The sequence below is a fragment of the Diabrotica virgifera genome, chromosome 4 (assembly GCF_917563875.1).
Source record: "Diabrotica virgifera virgifera chromosome 4, PGI_DIABVI_V3a".
Classification (NCBI taxonomy): domain Eukaryota; kingdom Metazoa; phylum Arthropoda; class Insecta; order Coleoptera; family Chrysomelidae; genus Diabrotica; species Diabrotica virgifera.
The window spans coordinates 98,787,795-98,812,064 of record NC_065446.1 but is presented as its reverse complement, the minus strand read 5'-3'; the positions used below and the strand labels follow the sequence as shown (position 1 = coordinate 98,812,064).

The 24,270-nt window shown below is 33.2% G+C and overlaps 1 protein-coding gene across 1 annotated transcript; it reads left to right on the top strand.

The window, feature by feature from the left end:
• The first annotated feature begins 10,728 nt into the window (after positions 1-10,728).
• On the top strand, positions 10,729-18,942 carry LOC126883616 (uncharacterized). Its single transcript, XM_050649269.1, has 2 exons — positions 10,729-10,825; positions 18,797-18,942. Exons 1-2 carry the CDS (start codon positions 10,729-10,731, stop codon positions 18,940-18,942), a joined length of 243 nt encoding a protein of 80 aa, XP_050505226.1.
• The last annotated feature ends 5,328 nt before the right edge of the window (positions 18,943-24,270 follow it).

Here is a 24,270-nt window from a genome sequence, read left to right as displayed (position 1 = left end):
TTCATACGTTTCAGTTGTTTTGTTTGATAGGTATATTTTCCATCGTCTTTTCTTTTCCTTTGTTTCTGATTTAATTTGTTCATTCCACCACGATGTCTGTTTCCTGTTGCTAGTTGTTCTACTTACGCCGCAGGCCTCCTTGGATGCCTCAATAATAATTTCTTTTATACTATTCCATAACTGATCCACATCTGCATCTCTCATTATTAATAGCCTTTTTTCAATTTCTCGATTTATTATTTCTTCATATTTAGTTCTCACATTTTCTTCTGTCAACTTGTAAGATCTTATTGATTCAAATTCTACTTTTCTTTCTTTATTTACTTTCTGCTCCTCGTTCTTCATAATTTGGTGTTTAATTTTTGTTACCACCAGATAGTGATCACTATTGATTTCTGCACCTCTTCGTACTTTGGTGTCGGTAATGTTTGCCCTATAGTCTTTTTCCACTATTACATAATCGATTATTGATTTTTCTCCTCTGCTTATAACTTCCCGTGTGTATTTGTGGATATTTTTATGTTCGAAGAGTGTGTTTGTTATTATTAGATTATGTAGTTGACAGTATTCAAGCAATCTCTTGCCGTTATTGTTCCTCGTATCTTCCCCATGTGTACCTATTACTGTGTTATATTTGTGATCTTGTTTACCAACTCTGCTGTTGAAGTCTCCAGCAATTAATATTCTTCCTTTGCATTCTTCTGTAATTCTCGTCAGTTCATCCCAAAATTTATCTTTTATTGCTGAATTCTCGTCTTCGCTTGGTCCGTATACGGCTAATATTATCCAGTTTTCTCCGTTTATGCCTGTTAGTTCTACTTTTAATATTCTTTCGTTAATTGCCTCCCACGTGTTTACACTATTTATTAGCTTTTCATGTATTATGCATCCTATTCCGGCTGCAGCTCTTTGTTTATTGTCCACTCCGATATATATCATCAAATGACCTTTATTAAGTTTAATTTCGCCTTTGCCTTTTTTCTTTGTTTCCGATACTGTTAGCATATCTAGTTGTGCTTGTTCAAATTCCTCTATTAAATCCTGTTCTTTTCCGTAAATACTTCGAATATTCCATGTTCCAATTTTCCATGTGCTCGCTCTTCCTTTTATCATATTTCGTTTTCCTTTTCTTATGCTGGCCGTCTCCATGTTTCCGTCCTGTATATGTTCCACTAGATTTTTGAATTATCATGAAGAGTATTCGTACTTTCAATCGTATTTTTCTTTTTATTCCATATACATTTTTCGCCATTTATAATTAATTTCTGGTACAAAATTACTACCCTTTTGTTCTGGTTTCTTTTATCTTTTGCTATTTCTTGTAGGCTTTTCTGGATTTTGTTCTCTTGTTCTGTTAAATCATGGCGTATAAATGTTTTTTGGCCTTTGACGTGTCTTAGTTTGTGTTTATTTTTCATTACATCTGCTTTTTCTCGATTGTTCAGTTTTAGTACGAACATTGTTTCGTTTATTTTTGTCAATTTTTTCGCTTTAATAACAACTTGTAGCTTGTTTTCGACAAATTTTTCTATTTCTTCTTGCGCTTCTTCTTCATTGTCCCGTATTTTAAATCCACTTATAATTATGTTATTTTTCTTCTTGTATTTTTCGATGTTTTCGACTTTTTCTTCCAATTTTTCCAAATTTTCAACTTTCATCTTCAGTTCGTTAATTTCTTTCTTTAATTCTATATTTTCTTCTCTGAAAATTTTCAGTGTTTTTTTATATTCTTGAAAATCATTTTTAATTTCTTTCAGATCTTTGCGCATTTCCGACGTCAAATTTGTTATTAAATTTTTGATTTCGTCCCAGTCGCTCATCCTTATGTGGTTTGTATCACTCTGTATAAATATATCTGTGTGTGTATAACAATGTCACAGTATATAGGTTTATACAACAATCAGTATAGTCACTTGCCGTGAAGTACGTGATGAAAAAATGTTCCATTTTTCCCACTGCGCATCGAGAGGTTGCAGCCGGACGCACGCGCATAACAGCGTGTGTTATACTGCTCAACAATATTTTTGATACACTGCTCGAAAATAAATAGGACAAATTTGAAATAGATTTTTCGAAATAAGGAATATTTTTCTACAATTAACGTTTACGAAGCTCTTGACAATTTATCGATAGTTTCCTAAATAATTATTATTGTTGTTCTGAAGACTAAATGTATCAGCTTTAATGAATTCATTGAGATTATGTACCTATTTTCAACTAAATAATTTTTTCTATATAAACAAAATTTTGGTCTAACAATGGGCTCTACTTTATCTTCAATGGTCTTCTTCTTCTAGTGCCTACTCCACTAATGAAGGTTGGCTATAACCACTGCAAATTAGTTTCTTCATTATTAGCGAATATATTTATATGGATTTCTAAAGAAATATTGTATTCACTCAATTTTGCTGATATTATCATATTGTATTTCTTGGCTGTTGTATTGAAGATGTGTTAATCTTTGGAGATTGTCTTCTGTCTCGGCGATTAATGCGGCGTCGTTTGCATAACCTAATATTTAGAGTTGTTTGTTCCCCATTCTGTAACCATGACCTTTACATACTGCTTCTATTATTTCGTCCATTATTAGATACATTAAACAGCAGTGGGCTTAACGGGTTACCATGTCTGACTCGGCTTTGTACCGGTATAAACTGTGTTAGTTTTCCATTTATCTTTGCCTGTATTCGATTATGGAAATAGATGTTTTCGATGGTTGGTATAATATTGATTGGCATGTCTCTTCTATACAGTATGTGTAACACGTCTTCGACTTGGACGCGATCGAAAGCCTTTGTCAGGTCTATAAAACATAGATATGCTGGTTTATTGTACTCGATGGGCTTTTCTGTGATTTGTCTTAGTACAATACTGGCGTCTACGCTACAAACGCATTCAATATGCTAAGGAAAATGTGGTATTCACATCAGATGACAATTAAAACCGAAAAACTATTCAACAGCAACGTGAAGACTGTATTACTATATGGAGCAGAAACTTGGAAAGTGTCAAGAAAATGTATTGGACAGATGCAGGTATTCATAAATAAATGCCTAAGGAAGATTCTTAACATTTACTATCCAAACCGTATATCAAACCAAGAGCTATGGACAAGAACTAACCAGAAACCTATGTATATCTAAGATAATATGCAAAAGGAAATGAAGTTGGATGGGGCACACACTAAGGAGACCTGACACAGACATAGCGAGGCAAGCCCTAGAATATACACCATATGGAAAGAGAAGACCAGTAGAAACGTGGAAAAGAAGTGTTGAAAAAGAAATTAATGCTATAGGGCTTTTCATTGATTGTCATTTGCTTCGAGCTGCTGTCATACGTTGTATAATACTAATATACACGGATTATATGACATATGACAGAAGCTTGAAACAAACGACTGTGAATGAAAAGCCCTATTGGGAAAACCTGGACAGAAATAAAGATCAATGCAAAGGATAAGACAGAATGGAGGCAGACAGTTGATGCCGTATGCTCCGTATGGAGTGAAGAGGAATAAGTAATTAAGTAAGTAATGGTGTCTACGCAGGATCTTCTGGATCTGAATCCTTGCGAGAAATCTAAAAAACGAAGTACTGATGTCTTGTCAAAAGAGCTATTGAGGAAACTAATAAGAGGACTTTTCTATATAGGAAAAAAATAATAATACATTCGAATTATAAATTATATTTTGAGAATTTCAATTTTACAATACAAATTTTATTTTTTACAGATATATTCCCTAAATGCATTTCAAATTAATCCTTAAAATAAAGTTTAATAGGTGCAAAAAATGAACTCATAAATTTCATGGAGAACAGATGGAAAACATTAACTTGTGAGATAAAAAAAGATGAAACTTGTAGAAGTGGAAATTATCGTTATAAACGAATAAATTAACATAACATCAGATAAGAGTTTTAACCTGCTGACTCCATTTTTCACTTTGAGTGATATTGGGCTGGTTTCTGGGTCTGTGTACTTTCATACACCACCCCACAAACCCGCTGACACCAATGTAGTTTAGAAATAACTATCTCTAAACTACAGTGGAACCAGCGGGCTTGTGGGACAGCGTATGAAGGTACACAGACCTAGAAACTACCCCAATATCACTCACAGTGAAAAATGGAGTTTGCAGGTTAACACTCTTAGTCGACAATAACATTACATAGTTTCCCACCTTTAGATGTCCATGACAGGAGTATTTTATAAAATTCTCCTGTCATAGTGACAGTTGTCATACTCATCTGATACGTCTAAAGGTGGGAAACTATGTAATATATATAATAATAAACTATGTAATATATTCTTGTTCTCATGATCATTTTTCAGTGCGTCATTAATTATGACGTCATATACTGTATTGGGTGTGTCGAGACTTATTTCATGTAATTATTGACGAATCTGACAGATGCCCGAATCATACTTAGCCATAGGTGAAAAGCTTGTGGAATTAAACTAATTAGTAATTTAGTAGATTTGATTTTTACACAATATGTTAACATGTAGGTATTTTTTATAAAGGGGAATAAAATTAAAAAGTAAACAATATTGTTAATTAAATTTATAAATATGCAAACATTAAAAAATGACACAAAACTATCCATAAATTGTGTTTTTATCTTCTTCTCTAGGTGCTGTATCCGCTTCAAAAGTTGGTAATCATCAGAGCGATTTTTATTTCTGAAACCTCGGCTCTAAATAATTCATTGTTATTATATCCAAACCAGTTCCTAAGGTTCTTCAGCCATGAGTTACGTCTCCTTACTATGAATATTTTTCTTGCATAATGACCTGGAGTATAAACTAACTTCTAACGAATTAAATTCTAAACCAAAACACAAAACTAACTTTTAACGAACTAAATTCTAAAGCAAAACACAAAATAATGCACAAAAACGTTGTGAAACACAAGGGAAGTCGAATTCGAAATTTCAAAATGACAGGTACACAAAATACTGACCTGAATAATAACCGTCACTGACTCTTTGACACTTCTAAAAAATGGCCAAAATGGACGAAGTTTTCGTCAAATGTTCGTAATATGTGTATTTGATTGGCTAGAAATAACGCGCATTCTAAATATCAACGAATCAAACGTAAGTTAGGAATAGACATCTTATGTATATAACCATTGTAATGCTGCATTATTTTTGTGTTTAATCACGGAGCTACCGCTTTTTCCGTCTCATCAAACTTAATGCATTAGAGAGAAATCGAAAAACTGTGACGCACTGAAAAATGATCATGAGAACAAGAATATATTAATTTATATGTTTATATCGATAATTTCCACCTCCAGAAGTTTCATCTCTTTTTACTTCAGACTGCATCCCATGTTTCCCATCTTTAGCGTTATATCCCATATTTTGCGGGTTATTAGCACGCTCATCACTGCATATTGGACTTTTTACACATAGTATCTTAGAATCCCTTGGAAGTAAATAATAAATCATGTACCTAGTTTTATTTTCATCAATAAATTCACGAAAGTATGATTGATGTTGAAAATTCATTTGGCATACTGGCAAATAATTGTTATTCCTTCAGATGAGATGTCCCTAGAAAGAATAACATATATTTTATATTAAAATCATATTGATTAGCAGAATAAATAGTTTTACATTTAATTCGTCTTATTCACATAATTTAATACCAGATAATTTCACCCTACTTCCGTATGCTGATAACCTAGTTTTTTTTATATAACAGCCTAAACCCCATTTTGGACCCCATTCACATTAACCAATATTATCAGATATTCATAAATAGTGCCACCACAACCTTCAAATTTAACAACATACTATTCTTTCATAGATCTGGTCGTTATCACAATATAATCCCATATATACCTAAAAACTCATGCTGGAAATTGTAAAGTCAATGCAAAGGATAGGAAGGAGTGGAAGCTGATTCTGGAACAGGCCAAGACCCACCATGGGCTGTGGAGCCAATTCTGATACCTAAAAATGAACTCAAATATTTAGTGGGCTTTTTACCCCACAATCTTAACTAGAATAAGTATATTGAAAATATAATTGGAAAAGCTATTAAAGGCATGGCTGTGCTGCCTAGTAAGACCCTTATAGATTTTTGAAGCATCTTTATGAAACCAGCACATAAACAATTATAGAGGTAACCATCTATATTTGTTATCAATGGTTTCTAATGTCCGTCCCACCTTGACTTTACAGTATAGGGAACATAGGGAATGCAGTCCTTATTAGAGTTTTTAGCTGGATGAGGCCGATTTTATCAAAAAGAATTTGTAACCGAACATTAGATAGATTAAATTAAAACTGTTTTATAAAGACAATCTACAATTTTAGGATTCGTATGCCTTTAAGTTTATTTGATATACTATAGTTATTACGAATATGAATCCTAAAATTGTAGATTGCCTTTATAAAATAGTTTTAATTTAATCTCTCAAATGTTCGATTAAAAATTATTTTTGATAAAATCGGCATCACTGCGATAAAAACACTCATAACACATTGCCTATGTTCCCTAGACTGTAAAGTCAAGGTGGAACGGACTATAGAAACATGGTTTTTCAAAACAGGTGTCAATGGTTTTTAGAGTACAGTTATGTACCAAATTCATGACCAAAATTTACACTTTCTCAGAATAATCCGACAATTATTTTGAAACGTATACTCATACCTCCAATTATAATGTCATACATAGATTCCCTTGAGGCACTTTGCCACTGGTTGTAACTTCTCAATAGATGTGCCCACAGAATTACAAAATTATCATTCCAGTTTACGAAAGAACACACCTTCAACTGGAATGTTTAATCTCAAGATGTATTTTGTTTATTTTATTTTGCTTTGTTTTTCAACGGCTTTTCAGCATTTCTGCAAAGGCCTGCTCCTCAGAATGTAAAGTGCATATTTCAAAGTCAATGTAACAATATTGAGGACTGTTCATCGAAAGTTTATTACATTGAACAATTTCTTTTCATTCTGCAAACCTAAAACGAAAGCATGTCAAAAATTATGTCAATGATAGAATTTACGTTCTTACCCATTTTCATCCATGGGAACAGGAAGAAACTCAAATTTTTATGGTGTCTGGAATTTTTCCACATCAAATATACACATTATTTCCTTTGGGTTGAATTCATCATAATCCCAATTCAAAATCACCAAACTTCTTGTAGAAAACTGGAGAAATACCAAAGTAATGCATATTCTTTGGTAAATAGTGCCTATTAAATTGGAAGTAAACCAACTTAACAATTGCAAAATATAAGAAAACAATAATAAATAACTCATTTAACATTTTTAACAACTGAAATTTTTATAAGGTTATGTGGTTATGTTTGGTTTGAGTTTGGAATAATAATATACAAGTCTACTCACTGTTGCCAAATGTCATCAATTGAGAGAGTTACTTGTGATTAATTGTTTGAATATATTCAATCAATAATTAGAAAATATTATTTTTCAAATTTTATAAAGTGTGTACATAAAGGATTTTACCATTTATGAATTTAATTTTCAGCTTTCTGAAAAAAAATCGATAATAATAATTATTTTATTATAATTTTGGAATGTATTCTTTATCGGAATATTTTAAATCTTGCAGCAGCCCACATTTTCCTCCTAGTCTACTGCGCAGCAGCCAGGAGTTTCTGCTAGCGCAGGAACCGCATAAAAACTAGAGTGAACTAACTGATTCGAATAGCAAAAAAACTGTGACAATGTATTGTTGTTTTAAATAATCGAACGCTGACAGAGCGCAAAGCTACCCAACCCAATTCAACCTTGCGAAGGTCAAGAAGCTTATCCCTGTCAGCTTTTTCTGTTGTTTGTTTATCTTTCTTTATAACACTGTTTCACACAAATACGTATAAAGAATTATCTATTTATTTTATGCTAATTACAATCTAATGTTACCTGTAATTGTCTCAGTGAATGTAGTGTGGATGATAATTCAGGATAATTTACAAAATAGTCATCAGACCAATAATGACATACGCGACAGAAACACGATCTCACATAGAGAGGACGAAATGAAGGCTAGAAACAGCTGATATGAAACCCCTTCGAACATCGATGGTAATACACTAGGCGACAGAGCTAGAGGTACTGATATACGAAGGAGATGCAAGCTGGACAACATTAACTGGGTCAGACACAGAAGAGTAGAATGGAATGACCACATAAGCTGAATCACAACCAATGGAGTAGGAAATATGGAAAGAGCGGTTTCCCATTAGGAAGACGATGGCACGATAACTTACATAGTAACTGGAGGTACATTGAGAAAAATAAACAGATGTCGTTGATTACGACCCGAATACGGTTATTTCTACACAAAATGAAGAATAAAATGAGTTTTTTTTGAGATACTGATAAAATATAAGCCTTTCTGCATTCGTATTTAGCATTTATTCTCTGAGTTCTCATACTAATTTTTTTTGACAAAATGAAATTTATAGTCCACTCGGGTTAGACGAATAACAGACCTAACCTTGTATTAGGATCTGCCCCAAATTTTATTTTTTTAATCTTTAGGCGGGGTCAATAGTAATTTAAATTTAAAATCTCGACTGAATTCCGCCGTTGCGTTAGCCGCCATCTTGATTTTAAACGAGAACTGTTTTTGCTCAATAGCTCCGCCATTTTCAACTTTTCGACAAGAAGTATAAGAACCAAAAGTGTTGAAAATGTGATTTTATATCATTTCTATTGCTACAAATTTTTTGTGCCGTCGATATTTTCCGAGTTATGGCGGAAAATAGTGACAGCTAGAGCAAAATTATTGAATTATCTCGTTTATTATTAGTTTTACGACAAAAATGTTCCTATACAAAAATAGAGAGAATTAAATTCTTCATAATTTTGATTTCTCTCATTTTTTTGTTAAAATTAATATTTAAGGTAGTACGTATGCGGTAATGGCGCAAGCGTGGGACCCGATTGATTTTGTAGCAATTGTTTTTGTTCAATATCTACGCCATTTTCAACTAAAATTGTTCCAAATATGATTTCCTACAATTTCTTTTCAACAACCTTTTTCATGCGGTTGATATTTTCCGAGTTAAGTGGGAAAATAGTAAAAAGTGGTGGGGGGAGCATAATTACTGAATTGAATCTTGTTTCCGAGCTGCCCCATATTTTATAATTCTATCCTTTAGGGGAGATTTAGTGTAAATTTAAAATCTCGACTGAATTCCTCGTTTGCATTAGCCGCCATATTGATTTTAAAGGAGAACCGTTGTTGCTTAATATCTCCGCCATTTTCAACTTTTCGACAAAAACGGTAGGAACTAAAATTGTTGGAAACGCAATTTCCTACAATTTCTTTTCCACAATTTTTTATGAGATTAAAATTCTCCGAGTTAAGGGGGAAAATAATATTTTTTATTTCATTAGTAGTTCCAAAATGACACAACATCTAGGCATCGGATAAAAAAGTTTATTTGAAGAAAGTGTATTTTTTTGTTCTTCTTAATGGCGGTACAGGCTCGTTTTTTTAATATTGTATTTAATTACAGAGTAATTTCCACATATTAATATATTTTTCAAATTGAGCTCTGTACCGCCATTCTTTATTATATTGCGAATACGTGTGCCAAATATCTCGAAAAAATATTCAAAATTACAGCCGCAATCTTGGAACGCGTTTTGGCTACCTGTTGATCGCTACTGTATCACCTTAAGTTCACTTAATTTTATTAACTAGCGGGTTTTATTGGTTGAAATTATCTGTCGATAATTAAGTTTCATGTCAGCTAACATATTTTAATATTTCAACAATTTTTTTTAAATTTTGGACCCTGTTGGGGGGAATTTCCCCATCCCCCCGTAAACCCGCCACTGGTTTTCTCGAAAAATTGTAGTAAATCGTAATTGCAAAAATTTCAGTCCTTACACTTTTTGTCGAAAAGTTGAAAATGGCGGAGATTTTAAACAAAAGCCATTGCTATAATATCAATCAGTTCTTACGCTCGCACCTTTACTGTATACGTACTACCTTAAATATTGATTTTATCTAAAAAATTACAGAAATCAAAATTGTACAAAATTTAATTCTCTTCATTTTTGTATATGTTCAAATTTGTTGTAAAACTAATAATAAACGAGACAATTCAATAAATCAATAGTTATGCTCTAACTGTCACTATTTTTCCCACATAACTCGGAAAATAACGACCGCACGAAAAAAAATTTAATAAACGAAATTATAGAAAATCGCATTTTCAATAATTTCAGTTTCTACACTTTTTGTCGAAAAGTTGAAAATGGCGGAGATATTGAGCAAAAACAGTTCTCGTTTAAAATCAAGATGGCGGCTAACGCAACAGTGGAATTCAGTCGAGATTTTAAATTTAAACTACTATTGACTCCCCCTAAAGATTAGAAAAATAAAATTTGGGGCAGCTCGTAATGCAAGGTCAAATGCTATCCCGACTGGGCTATATCAATTATCGCTTGACTTAAATCACCAACAAAGCCTTGTTATTAGACACGTAATAAAATTAGTATTCCCCGCAAGGCCACTGTCTCTTTGCAACACGATAAATGTCGTCCGCTTGTGGGAAACACCAAAACTTTTAGGACATGTACAAATCCGTTGGGACCCAACGTTTGCTTCTCACTCCGCTGGAGCTATCTTAAACAGCGAGTGCCTTCATACATTTACAATAAGGAAAATAAAGAAAAAGGTCAGTTTTCATTTGGTGAACGTTGGAATTTATACAAGTCGTACATGAGTACAGTGGCTTCCAGAGATTTTCAAATAAATCAAGTACGTTTTTCTGAAACAACATCGAGTGTAATTTGTAAAGAACGATTGTATGAAAATGGTTTGTTTTTTAAGAATTTATTTATTTTTTAGGACTTTGGACTTTGTATGATAATGAATATTCATATTTTTTTCCTTAGTGCCGTGCAGTGGCGAAGCGTCCATGTAACCACTGTTACCATTGGTAACAGTGAAAAATCTTGCAAATAAATATTTTATGACGATGAATAATTCTATTTACCAATATTTTTACCAATAGAAATATATTATTATATTATGTGGTAATAGTACCTAACTCAGTAAATAGCCAACTTCTCGTAGACACGAAAATATTGGCGACTTTATGTGACTCAGTTGCACTTTATTATACTCTGTTACCAGACTCATTTCTGGTTACAATGGTTATATACCCACGCTGGCGCTCGGGACCGGCTAGTGACTGAAAATTTTGAAAAGCGACGGCATAAGCGCGCTGTATATCAGTAGCGCTGTTACCAAATTTTAAATTGGTGACAGTACCTATAAGAAGTGTGCGTGCAGTTAACCATGGATGAGTGTCGCTTCTTAATCGATCAACTACTTGAAAAGTAATTCTCCTTGTATAATTTTGAAGAAAAAAATTAGATTAAAAATGAAGGACCTATTTTAAAAACTTTAAAAAGGAATCAACAAAAGTAGTTCGATATTTTGAATTTAGTTGGTACAGTGAAAATCCTTGGTTATATTATGGTTGCGAGAAAAACATACTGTATTTTTGACCATGTCTTCTGGTTTCTACAGAACAATGGGTGGACCAGGTTCACGATTTAAATAGTGTCAGATTTTTAAAAATGAGACATGAAATTTCTCCGTTACCTACATGTAAGATGTATACCCAATTTGATTCAGTTTGGCAAAACAAAAATCAAAAGTTCTCTTTGCCAAGCTTTTAAAGCAAATATTGCTAAACATAATGAATTTGTTAAAAAAATAGATAAGTATATCCTTAGCACACTTATAATAGATACTGTATGTTTTTTTTTGGGCAAAACAAGAACTAGCGTTTCGTGGTCATTTTGAGTGCGACGACTCTGACAATCCAGGCAATTACAGGGAATTGTTGACATTAATTGCCAAAAAAGATCAAAAATTTTGTCAACATCTAGAAACATCTGTTTTTTCGAGAGTTTCAAGTGATATACAAAATGATATTATTGAAGCTACACTCACTGGCACAAAATACCGCCACCCAAAATGTTTGAGTTTGACAATTCATAACTTTATTATTTGTGCTCCGATTTTCAAGATTCTTACACCAGTTTGTAGGTACATGTAATCATATTGTTTGGTATTATTCCAGTAACAAAAAATTTTGCTTGCATGTCATTGTACAGGGGTGAAAGGAAGCGTTGTATTTTCTCCTAATTTTAAAAAATTCTGTGGAAAAATGGAATAGCTGATTTTGTTTCATAGTCCTGTCATACTTTTCCGGAGGTATCACCAACATTTTGTTTTTTGAATTATCCGAATATCTCTTTTCTTGTAAGAGCTGTACCATTTTTTGTAAATAAAAACACTGATTTACTCATAAAATTGAGGTTAGATTGATAAGATTAGAATGGCCCGCATGCAGCCCAGATCTCAATCATATTGAGCATTTATGGGATAAATAAAAAAAGCTATTTGCCGTCGTCCTAGGCCTCCAGAAAATTTGGTAAAGTTATGGCCCTGGTAGAGGAATATCGGGCTATTCCCCAGGCAAGGAAAACACATCTTTATTAGATGTTAAACAGATTGCGAGCAGTCGTTGCTACAAGAGGTGGACATAACCGCTGTTGAATTGTTTTGTTGTTAAATTTGTTTTGTTTTGTTAATTTTAGTGCGTTTGATATTTTTAACAAAATCAGCCCTCCGATTTTTCCACAGAATTTTTTAAAGTTAGTAGAAAAAACAACGCTTACATTCACCCCCGTATAATGCCATCTAAGCAATTTTTTGTTACCGGAAGAATAGCAATTGACATCAATACATATACCTACAAACTCGTGCAAGAATCTTTAAAATCGAAGTAAAAATAATAAAGTTATAGATTGTCAAACTTAATCAAAAATTTTGGGTGGCGGAATTTTGTGCCGGTGAGTGTATATATACATTTAGCCATATCTTCATTTTTTTAAATAATATTTTTTGCATTTGGTTTTGGTAACACTTCAGAAACGTCACGCGTCGCCACTGGTGCCGTGTCCGTATTCAGACGTTGGCCGTCATCATGTTTACCAGTTCCTGAAACCGTTCTTTATCGGCTGCTGTGCGAAATAATTATTTTACTGTCGTACCACACCATTAACTAATATGACGCAACCATGAGTTTGCCAGTTTCTTTCGACCAATCCATCTCTTTTCCCTCCACTTGTCCTTGTATTAAGGCGAAGTAGACGGTGTTAGGTCCTCTAAAAATATGGCCGAAGTATTCTGTTTTTCTCTTCTTTATGATGTTTATAAGCAGACGTTCTGAATTCATCATTTGGAGAACATCTTCATTGGAAGGATACGATATCTTTAATATTCGTCGATAGCACCACAATTCGAATGCTTCTAATTTGTTAAGCATTGTGGCTTATAAGGTCCATGTTTCACAACTATACCATAATATGGACTACAAATAATATTTCAGGACCTTTTTGCGAATATTCATCGACAGGTTTCTGTTACCTACATAAAACTGGTTTTCAGTTCATACAAGCCTTACGTGATATTCAGATCCTGGTTATTATCTCTTCATTAGGTTCGCAATTTACATTTAACCAACTGCCAAGGTATTTAAAATGGTTTACTTGTTCTATCTTTTCTCCATCAAGAGAAACACACCTTGATCTACATTAATCTTTCCAACTGCCATTCACTTTGTCTTTGAAATATTAATATTTAGGTCTCTCCGATAACCTGCCTCACTGACTAGATTTACTAATATCTAAAGATATTGTAAATTTTGTGCAAGAATGGCTGTAACGTCAGCGTATCTGATATTATTGATTAACTCTGTTGACTCCGCCCAGTCTTATTCCCTATTGTGGGTCGTCCAAAGCCCCCCTAAAGATTTCTTCAGAGTACAGATTAAAAAGACTGGGTGACAAAACACAACCCTGTCGTGCTCCACGTTTGATGGGTAGATTTTTCAGTATGACTATCTCCAACTTGGATAGAGGCTACTTGATTGTAATATAAGTATTTTAGCAGGCTTACATCGTAGCAGCCAAGTCCTGCTGCCCGCAGGTAATCGAAAAGTATATCGTGTTTTACTAGTAAACAAACGTAAACATTCTTTCGGAACTCACAACTTTTTTGAGAGAACGCGCATACAAAATAGTGCCTCTATACTAGACCATCTCTATTCATACAGGGTGAGTCATGAGGAACTGTACATACTCCTACCTCGTATAGAGGCTCCTATGGGGAATAACAAATGACCATTAAAAAGTGTCTGCTCCCATTGTTTAATAATATACAGGGCGAGTTTCGCATTTTGGCAGAAATTGGTATTCGTCATAATTTTTGAACGGTCAGATCGATGTGTCTCTTATTTTGGTCAATCGTTACACTATTACCACCTAATCAACTAATTTATTCAAACTAGAAAAAAATCAGGTCCGGCTTCAAAAAAATTAGTTCGTTTTTGGGTCTTAGAAAAAATTTCACCCTGTATACGCTTTTTGAAAACTCTAATATGAATTTTACAAATTAGACAAATAGGCAATTAAAATGACATATTTATTTTTTTCCCCACACGATTACTTAATTTTTTATAAAAAAATCAACTTATGACTATGAATTAAAAGTTTGGTAAAGTGAACCACAGATTAAAAAAATATAACTTTTATTACAAAAATTAATTTTTTTTGAACAAATATTTAATTTATGTTGCCACCCAATCAACTGATTTATTCAAACTAAAGAAAAATCAGGCCCGGATTTAAAAAATTAGTTCGTTTTGGTCTTAGAAAAAATTTCACCCTGTATACGTTTTCTGAAATGTCTAATATGAATTTTAGAAATAAGACAAATAGGTAATTAAAATGGCGTATTTATTTTTTCCCCACACGATTACTTAATTTTTTATTAAAAAAATCAAATTTGTCAAAATCGGAATTTTAACCTAAAAATGAAAAAAAAAATGAAATCACGGTATAACTCGCTACAACTCTGTTCCAGTTTAATATTTTATTTTTCTGAAATTTTACAGCACATATTTCTTACCATTGTGAAGACTATGAAAATTGTTATAGACTTTCAGTCTTCTTCTCATAAAACTTATGAATTTTTAAAAATGAAAGGTGCATATTCGTTAATTGCAAAGTTAAATCGCAAAAATTAAGTGAAAAATTTAAAATTTATCTATTTGATCACGTCTATGCTAAACTATAGAGTCCAAAGAGAAGTGCTATGGGTTTTAGATCCAGACGTGGTATAGAAAAAAAAATGGTGACGCTTTTAATTTTAAGAAAAACGTTGTTTAATTTTTTTTTATTTTTATGGTAAAATTCCGATTTTGACAAATTTGATTTTTAATAAAAAATAAGTAATCGTGTGGGGAAAAAATAAATACGCCATTTTAATTGCCTATTTATCTAATTTGTAAAATTCATACTAGAGTTTTCAAAAAGCGTATACAGGGTGAAATTTTTTCTAAGACCAAAACGAACTAATTTTTTAAATCCGGGCCTGATTTTTTTCTAGTTTGAATAAATCAGGTGATTGGGTGGTAATATAAATTAAATATTTGTCCAAAAAAAAAATAATTTTTGTAATAAAAGTTATTTTTTTTAATCTTGTTTCTAGTAAATATGGTTCACTTTACCAAACTTTTAATTATTCATAGTCAAATTAGATTTTTTTTATAAAAAATTAAGTAATCGTGTGGGGAAAAAAATAAATATGCCATTTTAATTGCCTATTTGTATAATTTGTAAAATTCATATTAGAGTTTACAAAAAGCGTATACAGGGTGAAATTTTTTCTAAGACTAAAATGAACTAATTTTTTAAATCCGGGCCTGATTTTTTTTTAGTTTGTATAAATAAGTTGATTGGGTGGTAACATAAATTAAATATTTGTTCAAAAAAAATTAATTTTTGTAATAAAAGTTATTTTTTTAAAACTATGGTTCACTTGACAAACTTTTAATTCATAGTCAAACTTGATTTTTTTATAAAAAATTAAGTAATCGTGTGGCGAAAAAATAAATATGTCATTTTTATTGCTTATTTGTCTAATTTATAAAATTCATATTATAGTTTTCAAAAAGTGTATACAGGGTGAAATTTTTTCTAAGACCACAACGAACTAATTTTTTTGGAGCCGGACCTGATTTTTTTCTAGTTTGAATAAATCAGTTGATAAGGTGGTAATAGTGTAACGATTTACCAAAATAAGAGACACATCGATGTGACCGTTCAAAAATCATGGCGAATACAAATTTCTGTCAAAATGCGAAACTCGCCCTGTATATTATTAAACAATGGGAGCAGACACTTTTTAATGGTCATTTGTCATTCCCCATAGGAGCCTCTATACGAGATAGGAGTATGTACAGTTCGTCATGACTCACCCTGTATAAGGCCACATTTTTTGCTCAACAACCAAAAATTTGGCTAGTTTCAAATGCTTTCAAGACGTATTTACCACATGCTTAGTTTACAGCATATGGTAAATACTTTACTACATGCTTAACAGGCGAAATTGTACCCATATGTCACTTGTTGCCATACTGTCACCATGTGAACAAGTAAAACCATAGTCAGAGGTTACCTGGGGCGTATTAATAAATATTTGAAATATCCATGCTTAAGTTAGCATTTTTAACCGATGTTTCCTTGGCGGATTACTTGTAAAGGGCTTTGACCCACATATTTTTATAAAACTATATCTTGGTCGTTAGCATGTAAACTTCACGTAAGCACTGATGATGATTGGTAAACCAATCGAAAACTAGTTCTGTGACGTAGCCCTTTTTAGGGATTATGTATACCTTTTATAAAGAATTTTATTGTTTTTTATATTACATGGTATACAGCCAACGACAGGAAACTTTTTCCTTGTGGATTTCCATATGAATAAGTACCAAACAACAAATGTGAAGGTTGAGGGTAGGCTAACAGAAGAAATTCAAATCCTAGAGGATTCCGACAGGGATGTATCTTATCGCCACTTTTATTTAATCTTTATAGTGAAGCCATCTGCCAACAAGCACTCGCGGAAGAAGATATTGGTCTGATAATAAATGGTGAGACGATCAAAAAATAAGGTATGCTGACGATACGGTTCTTCTACTGGACACGCTAGTAGAACTACAACATCTCGTTTAAAGTCTCAATCTACACTGTAACAGTTACGGCTTGAAAATTAATTTGAAAGAAACTAAATTTATGGTAATCGCGAAATTAAGGAACATCAGAGCTAATCTTGTAATAGACAATACAGCGATTGAACGTGTGTCCTGTTATAAATATCTAGGTGCTTGGATCACAGACGATACTGATCAAACAAAAGAGATTAAATGCAGAATAGAAATTGCTAAATGAGTCTTTAATAGAATGCGCAAACTCTTTTGCAATAATTGTGATATCAACATAAAGTTACGAATACGAATGCTGCGGTGTTATGTATTTTCCATGAAGAAGAAAAATATCGTGGCTTCGCAATCTACGTGAATGGTTCGGGTGTAGTTCGATTGAACTTTTTAGGGGCGCTACTAACAAAGTCGCAGTAGCCATGATGATTTCCAGTCTCTGCTAGAAGTGGCACGTGAAGAAGAATGAATGAATAAGTAGTCAAAAACTTACAGTTTTATCTCGAGGTTATCTTGTGTGTCACTGGATGGTACTGGAATCCTCTGTGGATGAGAGTCTCTTCCTTAGAACTGCAAATGGAACTGGTACTGCTAATCTCCGGATGCTGCTAGCTTCGTCGCCATCAAAAAGTTTAAAGAGTAGACCCAAGGACTACCATTCCGTTTCTCTTGTACTAAATTGGATATAAGACTCTGCCTATCTAATTTCGGTGCTTTCTGGTCTTCTTTGTTTATTTTCTTTTTTCTCCACTTGAAACGTGAGTATTAATCTTATAGAACAGCTATTTAGGTCGCTATGGGTCGTTTTCTTTAAAGATTCAATCTTTTTTAACGCCATTTTAATGTTTTTTCTCGAAGGTCCAATATACAAAACTAAAATAATTTGACAATATTATACAGTTGTTGTAGATTTAATAGTTATTTATGATATAAGTGTTAAACAATTTTAAGGCACGCATGTGAAGGTTTGCAGTGAATTCTGCAATTCACATGAGTGCCTTAAAAATGTACTTTTAACACGTATATAATACAATATTTTTTTCTACAAACGTATTAAAAATGTAATAATACAGTTTAAATTAAACAAAAAACCTTTTAAAAATCCTTTAATACATTGAAAGGAGATAATTTTAAATTGCATCGTATATTACGAACCTTAGCAACCATTGTTGACTTAATTGTTTACGGAAGTTTTAAAGCATCTCTCAGACGTCTGTTAGTTTTTTAAAACGTAGTTGTGGATTTTTCGTTAAAATGCAAGAAAATATCGTAGAAAAAACTCAATTTCAAGATATAGAGGTAGCGGCCAGTCGAGCTAACCTGGATTTGTTGCCGAGGAAATTCAGAATGCAATATGATATCGCTTATAATAAGTTTGAGAAATGGTGTGAAGCGAAAGACGTTTCTGGGAGATATACTGAAAATGTATTTCTGGCGTGTTTTGAGGAGAAAGCAAAGGTGTGGAAGGCATCACCCTTGTGGTCGAATTATTCGATGATCAAATCTGTGCTACTTATAAATAGCGCCGTAGATATCAAATTTGACTTAATATTTTACTTACAACTGCAGTGCCCTAAAAATTTTAAAGCACTCAGTGCTTTAAAGTGACATTTTTATTGCTCCTATGGAGTGTTAAAATTGTATTTTTAACACGTTTGTAGAAAAAACACTTTTTCTTAAAAATACATACTTGCATATTTATTTCAGGTCGGTCGTACCAAGGAATAAACGAAGAAATTATATGGGTTAGTATAGGCATGGGAATAGCTATAGCTGTCCTTATTACCATAGCCCTTTGCTATATTATGAGGGAAAAATGTATCGAAAGAAGAGAATACTATATAACTGCATGACTTGTGGCTCCACAACAAAACCATGAGGAGTTGTTAAAACAGGTAACGTATTTTTGTATTTTTATTATTAAACTTTTTTACCTTTCCATAGTAAGATTAATCTTGCGTCCTTCTTCTTCATGTGCCTTAACCTTTAAAGCCATTGGCGATCATGTAAATATCATCATCATAATACTTTAACTGTACCTACCTGTATATTATGTAAATTAACTGTTTTTTGGCATAGGCTACCGGTCTCAGCCAGTCATAACAAAAAATAAGCTGTCCTAAATTGTATGATTGACCTGTTACATAAAGGGGAAATATACTATTCACTTCGGTTGAACAATGTAGAGGATTCAACCAAAATGAACTATGTATTTTTCAATTCAATAAAAGCGTTCAAAAAAATTGAACGTTGAAAAAATTTGAGACGATTTCTACTTTCGTTCAACTTGGTTGAACAACTGGGATGATTCATCCACATTGACGGGTCTACACAAGTTTTGTCGATTGTGTTATATTCAACCGTTTATTTCATTTTGACTTGTGCTGCGTGAGTTTCGTGTTTTATTTAAATAAATACTTAATAATTTCATTTCATAATGGTGCAATGGAACATCGACGTCGCAACTTGTGGCGCATGCTGACGACATAGCATTAATTAGCAGAAACCTGAACAGTTTAAAGGACGAATTTACGAAGTTATGCAAGGAAGCATCCAAAAGGGGTTTAGAAATAAATCAAAACAAAACAAAATACCTAATATGCTCAAGAAAAAATCCAGTTAATGTGACAAGTTTAGATATTGGTGAATATGAGTTTGAAAAGGTAGAACACTTTAAATATCTTGGAGTCTCAGTTAATGAAACTAATGATAGAAGTATCGTAATCAGTGAAAGAATCCAGGCAGGAAACAGAGCCCACTGGAAATACAATAACTTTCCCAAAGATAAGAAACTTACTCAGACTACTAAACTGAAAATTTACAAAGCAGCGATTAGACTAGTAATCACATATGGTATATGGTGCTGAAGTAATGTGTCTGGCCCAGAAAGAGGAAGAAAGATTGAGGATCCTAGAGAGGAAAATAATTCGGAGGATAGTAGGCCCACTAAACTTAGGTAATAATGAATTTAGAAAACTCATGAAACACGAAGTAAGAGGACTTCTGAAAGGAGAAGACATCGTCAGATTCAAGGCACGGTGACTCGGATGGATGGGACATATAGAAAAGAGAAATCCAGAAGACTTCATCAAGAAAATTTCGAAATGGAGACCTGTATCAGGCAGACCATGAAAAAGACCCAAAACTAGATGGGAAAACCAGATAGTCGAGGACCTTAAGAAGATGGGAGTCAGAGAATGGGCAACCATAAGCAAAAACAGGAACGAATGGAGAAAAATTGTAGAAGATGCCAAGTCACACAACCAATTGTAAAACCAAAATGTTAATGCGAATTTATTCACCGCGACAAACGAATCGGAAGAGCCCAAAGAGGGCGGCAATCACTCCGCTAGGAGTGTGGATGCCATGATGATGAATGGTACATAGATGGAAAGACGAAAATACTCAGATATTTCTCGACTGATATATAAAAATCACGGATTGAATCATCCACATTTTTCAACCGAAATAAATGAAAAATAATTGAAGGCTGTATGTGCATGCTATTCAATTTGATTGAACAATGTAATTGAATCATCCACATTGTTCAACCGAATTGAATGGTGTATTTCCGCCTTTAGCCTGGTTCATAGGGCACAAAGACAACATCTCTGTCACTCATATTATGAGTAATTTCTGTCTGGTGCGTTCTAGGAGCGGGAGTGAGCAAGAGATACTACTACTCTCACTCTGATCTATAACTCGCTTTTATAAATGAATTATGTGGTCAAGCTCCAAGCTTCAAACCTTATTTATCCTCCTCCTCCTAAGTGACTTCTCTATTGAGGTTGGCGATCAATATGGCAAAGGACCCCGCAGAAACCTTATGGGAAATGGCTCTCTGTTAAATGCTCTGAAACTTGGGATTGTGGTAGTCCTTGATGTGTAGAACAAAATACTCAATGGGCGCGTAGCTCCAAAAAATCATGGTTTTAAGATATAAGCCTCTGAAGTTATAGTACAGTGAGGACGTTTGAGTTGGAGTAAATTCATTTTCTCGAGAATGGGCGACTCTGGAGATAAATTAGGAATTAGGTCGATTTTAATTTTTAAATTATAATATTTTGGCATATATATCATACTCGTGACGTCATTCATCTGGGCGTGATGACGAAATCGATGACTTTTTTAAATAAGAATAGGGGTCGTGTGATAGCTCATTTGAAAGATTATACAATTCTCTATTCACTAATATAAATATTAACATAATTATTTATACAGGATGCCCAAAAATTTTTTTGAATTAAATTAATTGAGATAAAAATAAGAATGTATATAATTTATTTATTTCGAAATACATTTTACTGCTGTCAGAAAACAAAAAAAATGTTAATTTGAAAAATAAACATTGCTTTCGCTTAAATTAAATGTCCAAACTGCCAAGAGGCAGGTGGGTGGCAGCTTTCATATTGAATTCAAGCGAAAAACAATATTTATTTATGAAATAAACATTTTTTCTTGTTTTCGGACAACAGTAAAATGTATTTCGAATTAAATAAATTCTATACATTTTTCTATTTGTCTCAATTAATTTAATTAAAAACAATTTTTTTGGCACCCTCTATAAATAATTATGTTAATGTTTATATTAGTGAATAGAGCATTGAATAACCTTTCAATTGAGCTATCACACGACCCCTATTCTTATTTAAAAAAAAAGAATGTGTGTGTACTTTTTGTACGCACGTAAGAAGTTATACTTCTATTATAATATAATTTCAACGAAATAAATATACCTACTTAACAGTTACAATACAAAAAATTAACAATCATTACCAAAAATGAACCAAAACTTAACAATGCCAAATATTAAAAAAAAAACAGAAAAAAATATGAATCGTCCGGGATTTGAACCCGCAATCTCGCGATTTTTTGATCTCTGGTCCAATGCTCTACCAACAAGGCCATCAAGCCGCATGCTAGTTACCTTTCAGATATACATAATTATACATCACAGTGACAAGTGAAATATAAAAATAGATGTTTTATTATTTTACGCCCAAGGAAGACAAATCCAAAGACACAAAATTATAATAAAAAACCTTTTAAACCACCTTTTCAAATTGCGCAAGTTGTATTATTAATATTAATGTTAATATATGAAATATAAATATTTTGACGTTTCACAATTTGGCAATTCACTTTTAACTGCAGTGCCTTAAAAATTTTAAAGCACTAGTGCCTTAAAGTAGCATTTTTAACGCTCCTATGGAGTCCTAAAAATTGCATGTTTAACAAGTTTGTAGAAAAATATATTTAAAAACACTAATATATTCTTTCCACGCCTTTTCTGGAATGATACGTACATAAATTAAAACATTTTGAAGTATAACTTCAAAAATATAATATGAAAACTATTTAAAAAGTCAGTAACTAACTTTTGTTGTTTCTCTTCCCACAAATTTTAAAACGCAACAACCATACATAACCAAACCGTCAACCGTCCAAACCACAGCTGCGCTACAGCTGCCATCTTGGATAATTTTTGACATGTCATTTGAACATCCAATCAGAACAAAGTTATAATGCGCATGCGCCGGGATCGTAGGTTTTAACATATAAAAATTCACCCTCATATCGCGCGTAAAGAAGTATAACTTCAAAAATCATCGATTGCTTCATCACACCCAGATGGATGACGTCACTAGTATGATAATATATGCCATAATATTATAATTTAAAAATAAAAATCGACCTGATTCGTAATTTATCTGCAAAGTCGCCCATTCTCGAGAAAATGAATTTATTCCAACTCAAGCGTCCTCATTGTACCTATAACATTATACTATAACTTCAGAGGCTTATATCAAAACCATGATATTTTGGAGTTACGCGCCCATTGAGTCTTTTGTTCTACACATCGAGGACTACCAGAACCCAAAGTTTCAGAGCATTTGACAGAAAGCCATTCCTCATAAGGTTTCTGTGGGGTCCTTTCTCTCTGTTCTGGGCTTGATGAATTAAGTCATTCCCTGTTGTGTGGATACAATCTGTGATGCTTCGGAGCCAGGATTTCTTCTTTTTTCCCTTATTTATTTATAAATATGATTAAACAAATAATAATTGTTACAGCTTAACACAACAGCTTAACTCAATAATAATATTTGAGAGAATGAGTGTTATTAACATGTAGTATCTTATATAAAATCCGTAGTATTCTTATATACGCATAAAGTCATCATCATAATCCAGCCTTCTGCATCCAAAGTGGAACATAGGCCTCCTCTAAGTTCTTCCAGTTTTGTCGGGCTTGGGCTTCCTGCAATCAATTCCCAGTAATCCTTTTGACGTCGTCTATCCATCGTGTAGGTAGGTGGTCTACCTCTACTTCTTCTGTCTGCTCGTGGTCTCTACACTGTAGTTTTTTGGGTCCACTTCCCGTCCTTCATTCTGGCTACATGGCCCGCCCAATTCCACTTCAGCCATGCTAATCGCTCTATGACATCTGTGACGCCTGTCTTTCTTCTAATTTTCTCGCTTCTGACCCTGTCTCTGAGAGTCAGTCCAAATTGTTACCGTTCCATTTTTTTGGGCCACTCTAAGTTTGGTTGCTCTGGATTGGGTTAACAATAATGTTTCGGCGCCGTAAGTCATGACTGGAAGCGCACATTGCTCAAACGTCTTCTTTTTCAAATAATTTGGCATGTTTATCTTGAAGATATGTATCTGATAGAGCTCCATATGCGGCCCATGCTAAGGTGTTCGTTCTTTGTATTTCGGCAGTGTGATTGTCCATGGAAATTTGGATTTCATGCTCTAAGTATTTATATTTATGGCCCAATGCTATTTCGTTGAAGTCGACTTTTGGATTTTCATTTGGTATAATACCAGATTTATCATGTATTGTGTCTTTCCAAAAATTATGTTTAAACAAACTTTCTTACAGGCAGCATCTAACTCAGTTCTAATCTCTTTTAAGTTGTCTATTATAAAAACTATGTCGTCTGCGGATCGTATGTGGGAGAGCCTTTCGCCGTCGACATTTGTGCCTTTCGGCGTCCCACACCAATAAGCATGTTCAAGTACTGCCGTAAAGATTTTGGGAGATAACGTGTCTTTTTGTCTAATTCTTCTTTTGATTTTTATAGATTTGGTATCTTTGTGCAGTCAGATGGTCATGGTTGCATTATTGAATATGCTTGCTATCAGTTTGGAGTACCAATAATCTATACGACTTTCCA

Excerpts from the sequence above, each read along its gene's own strand:
- LOC126883616 (XM_050649269.1), top strand. The coding sequence starts at position 10,729 with ATGAGTACAGTGGCTTCCAGAGATTTTCAAATAAATCAAGTACGTTTT. Across the intron at positions 10,826-18,796 it reads AGAACGATTGTATGAAAATG|GTCGGTCGTACCAAGGAATA; the intron begins GTTTGTTTTTTA and ends TATTTATTTCAG.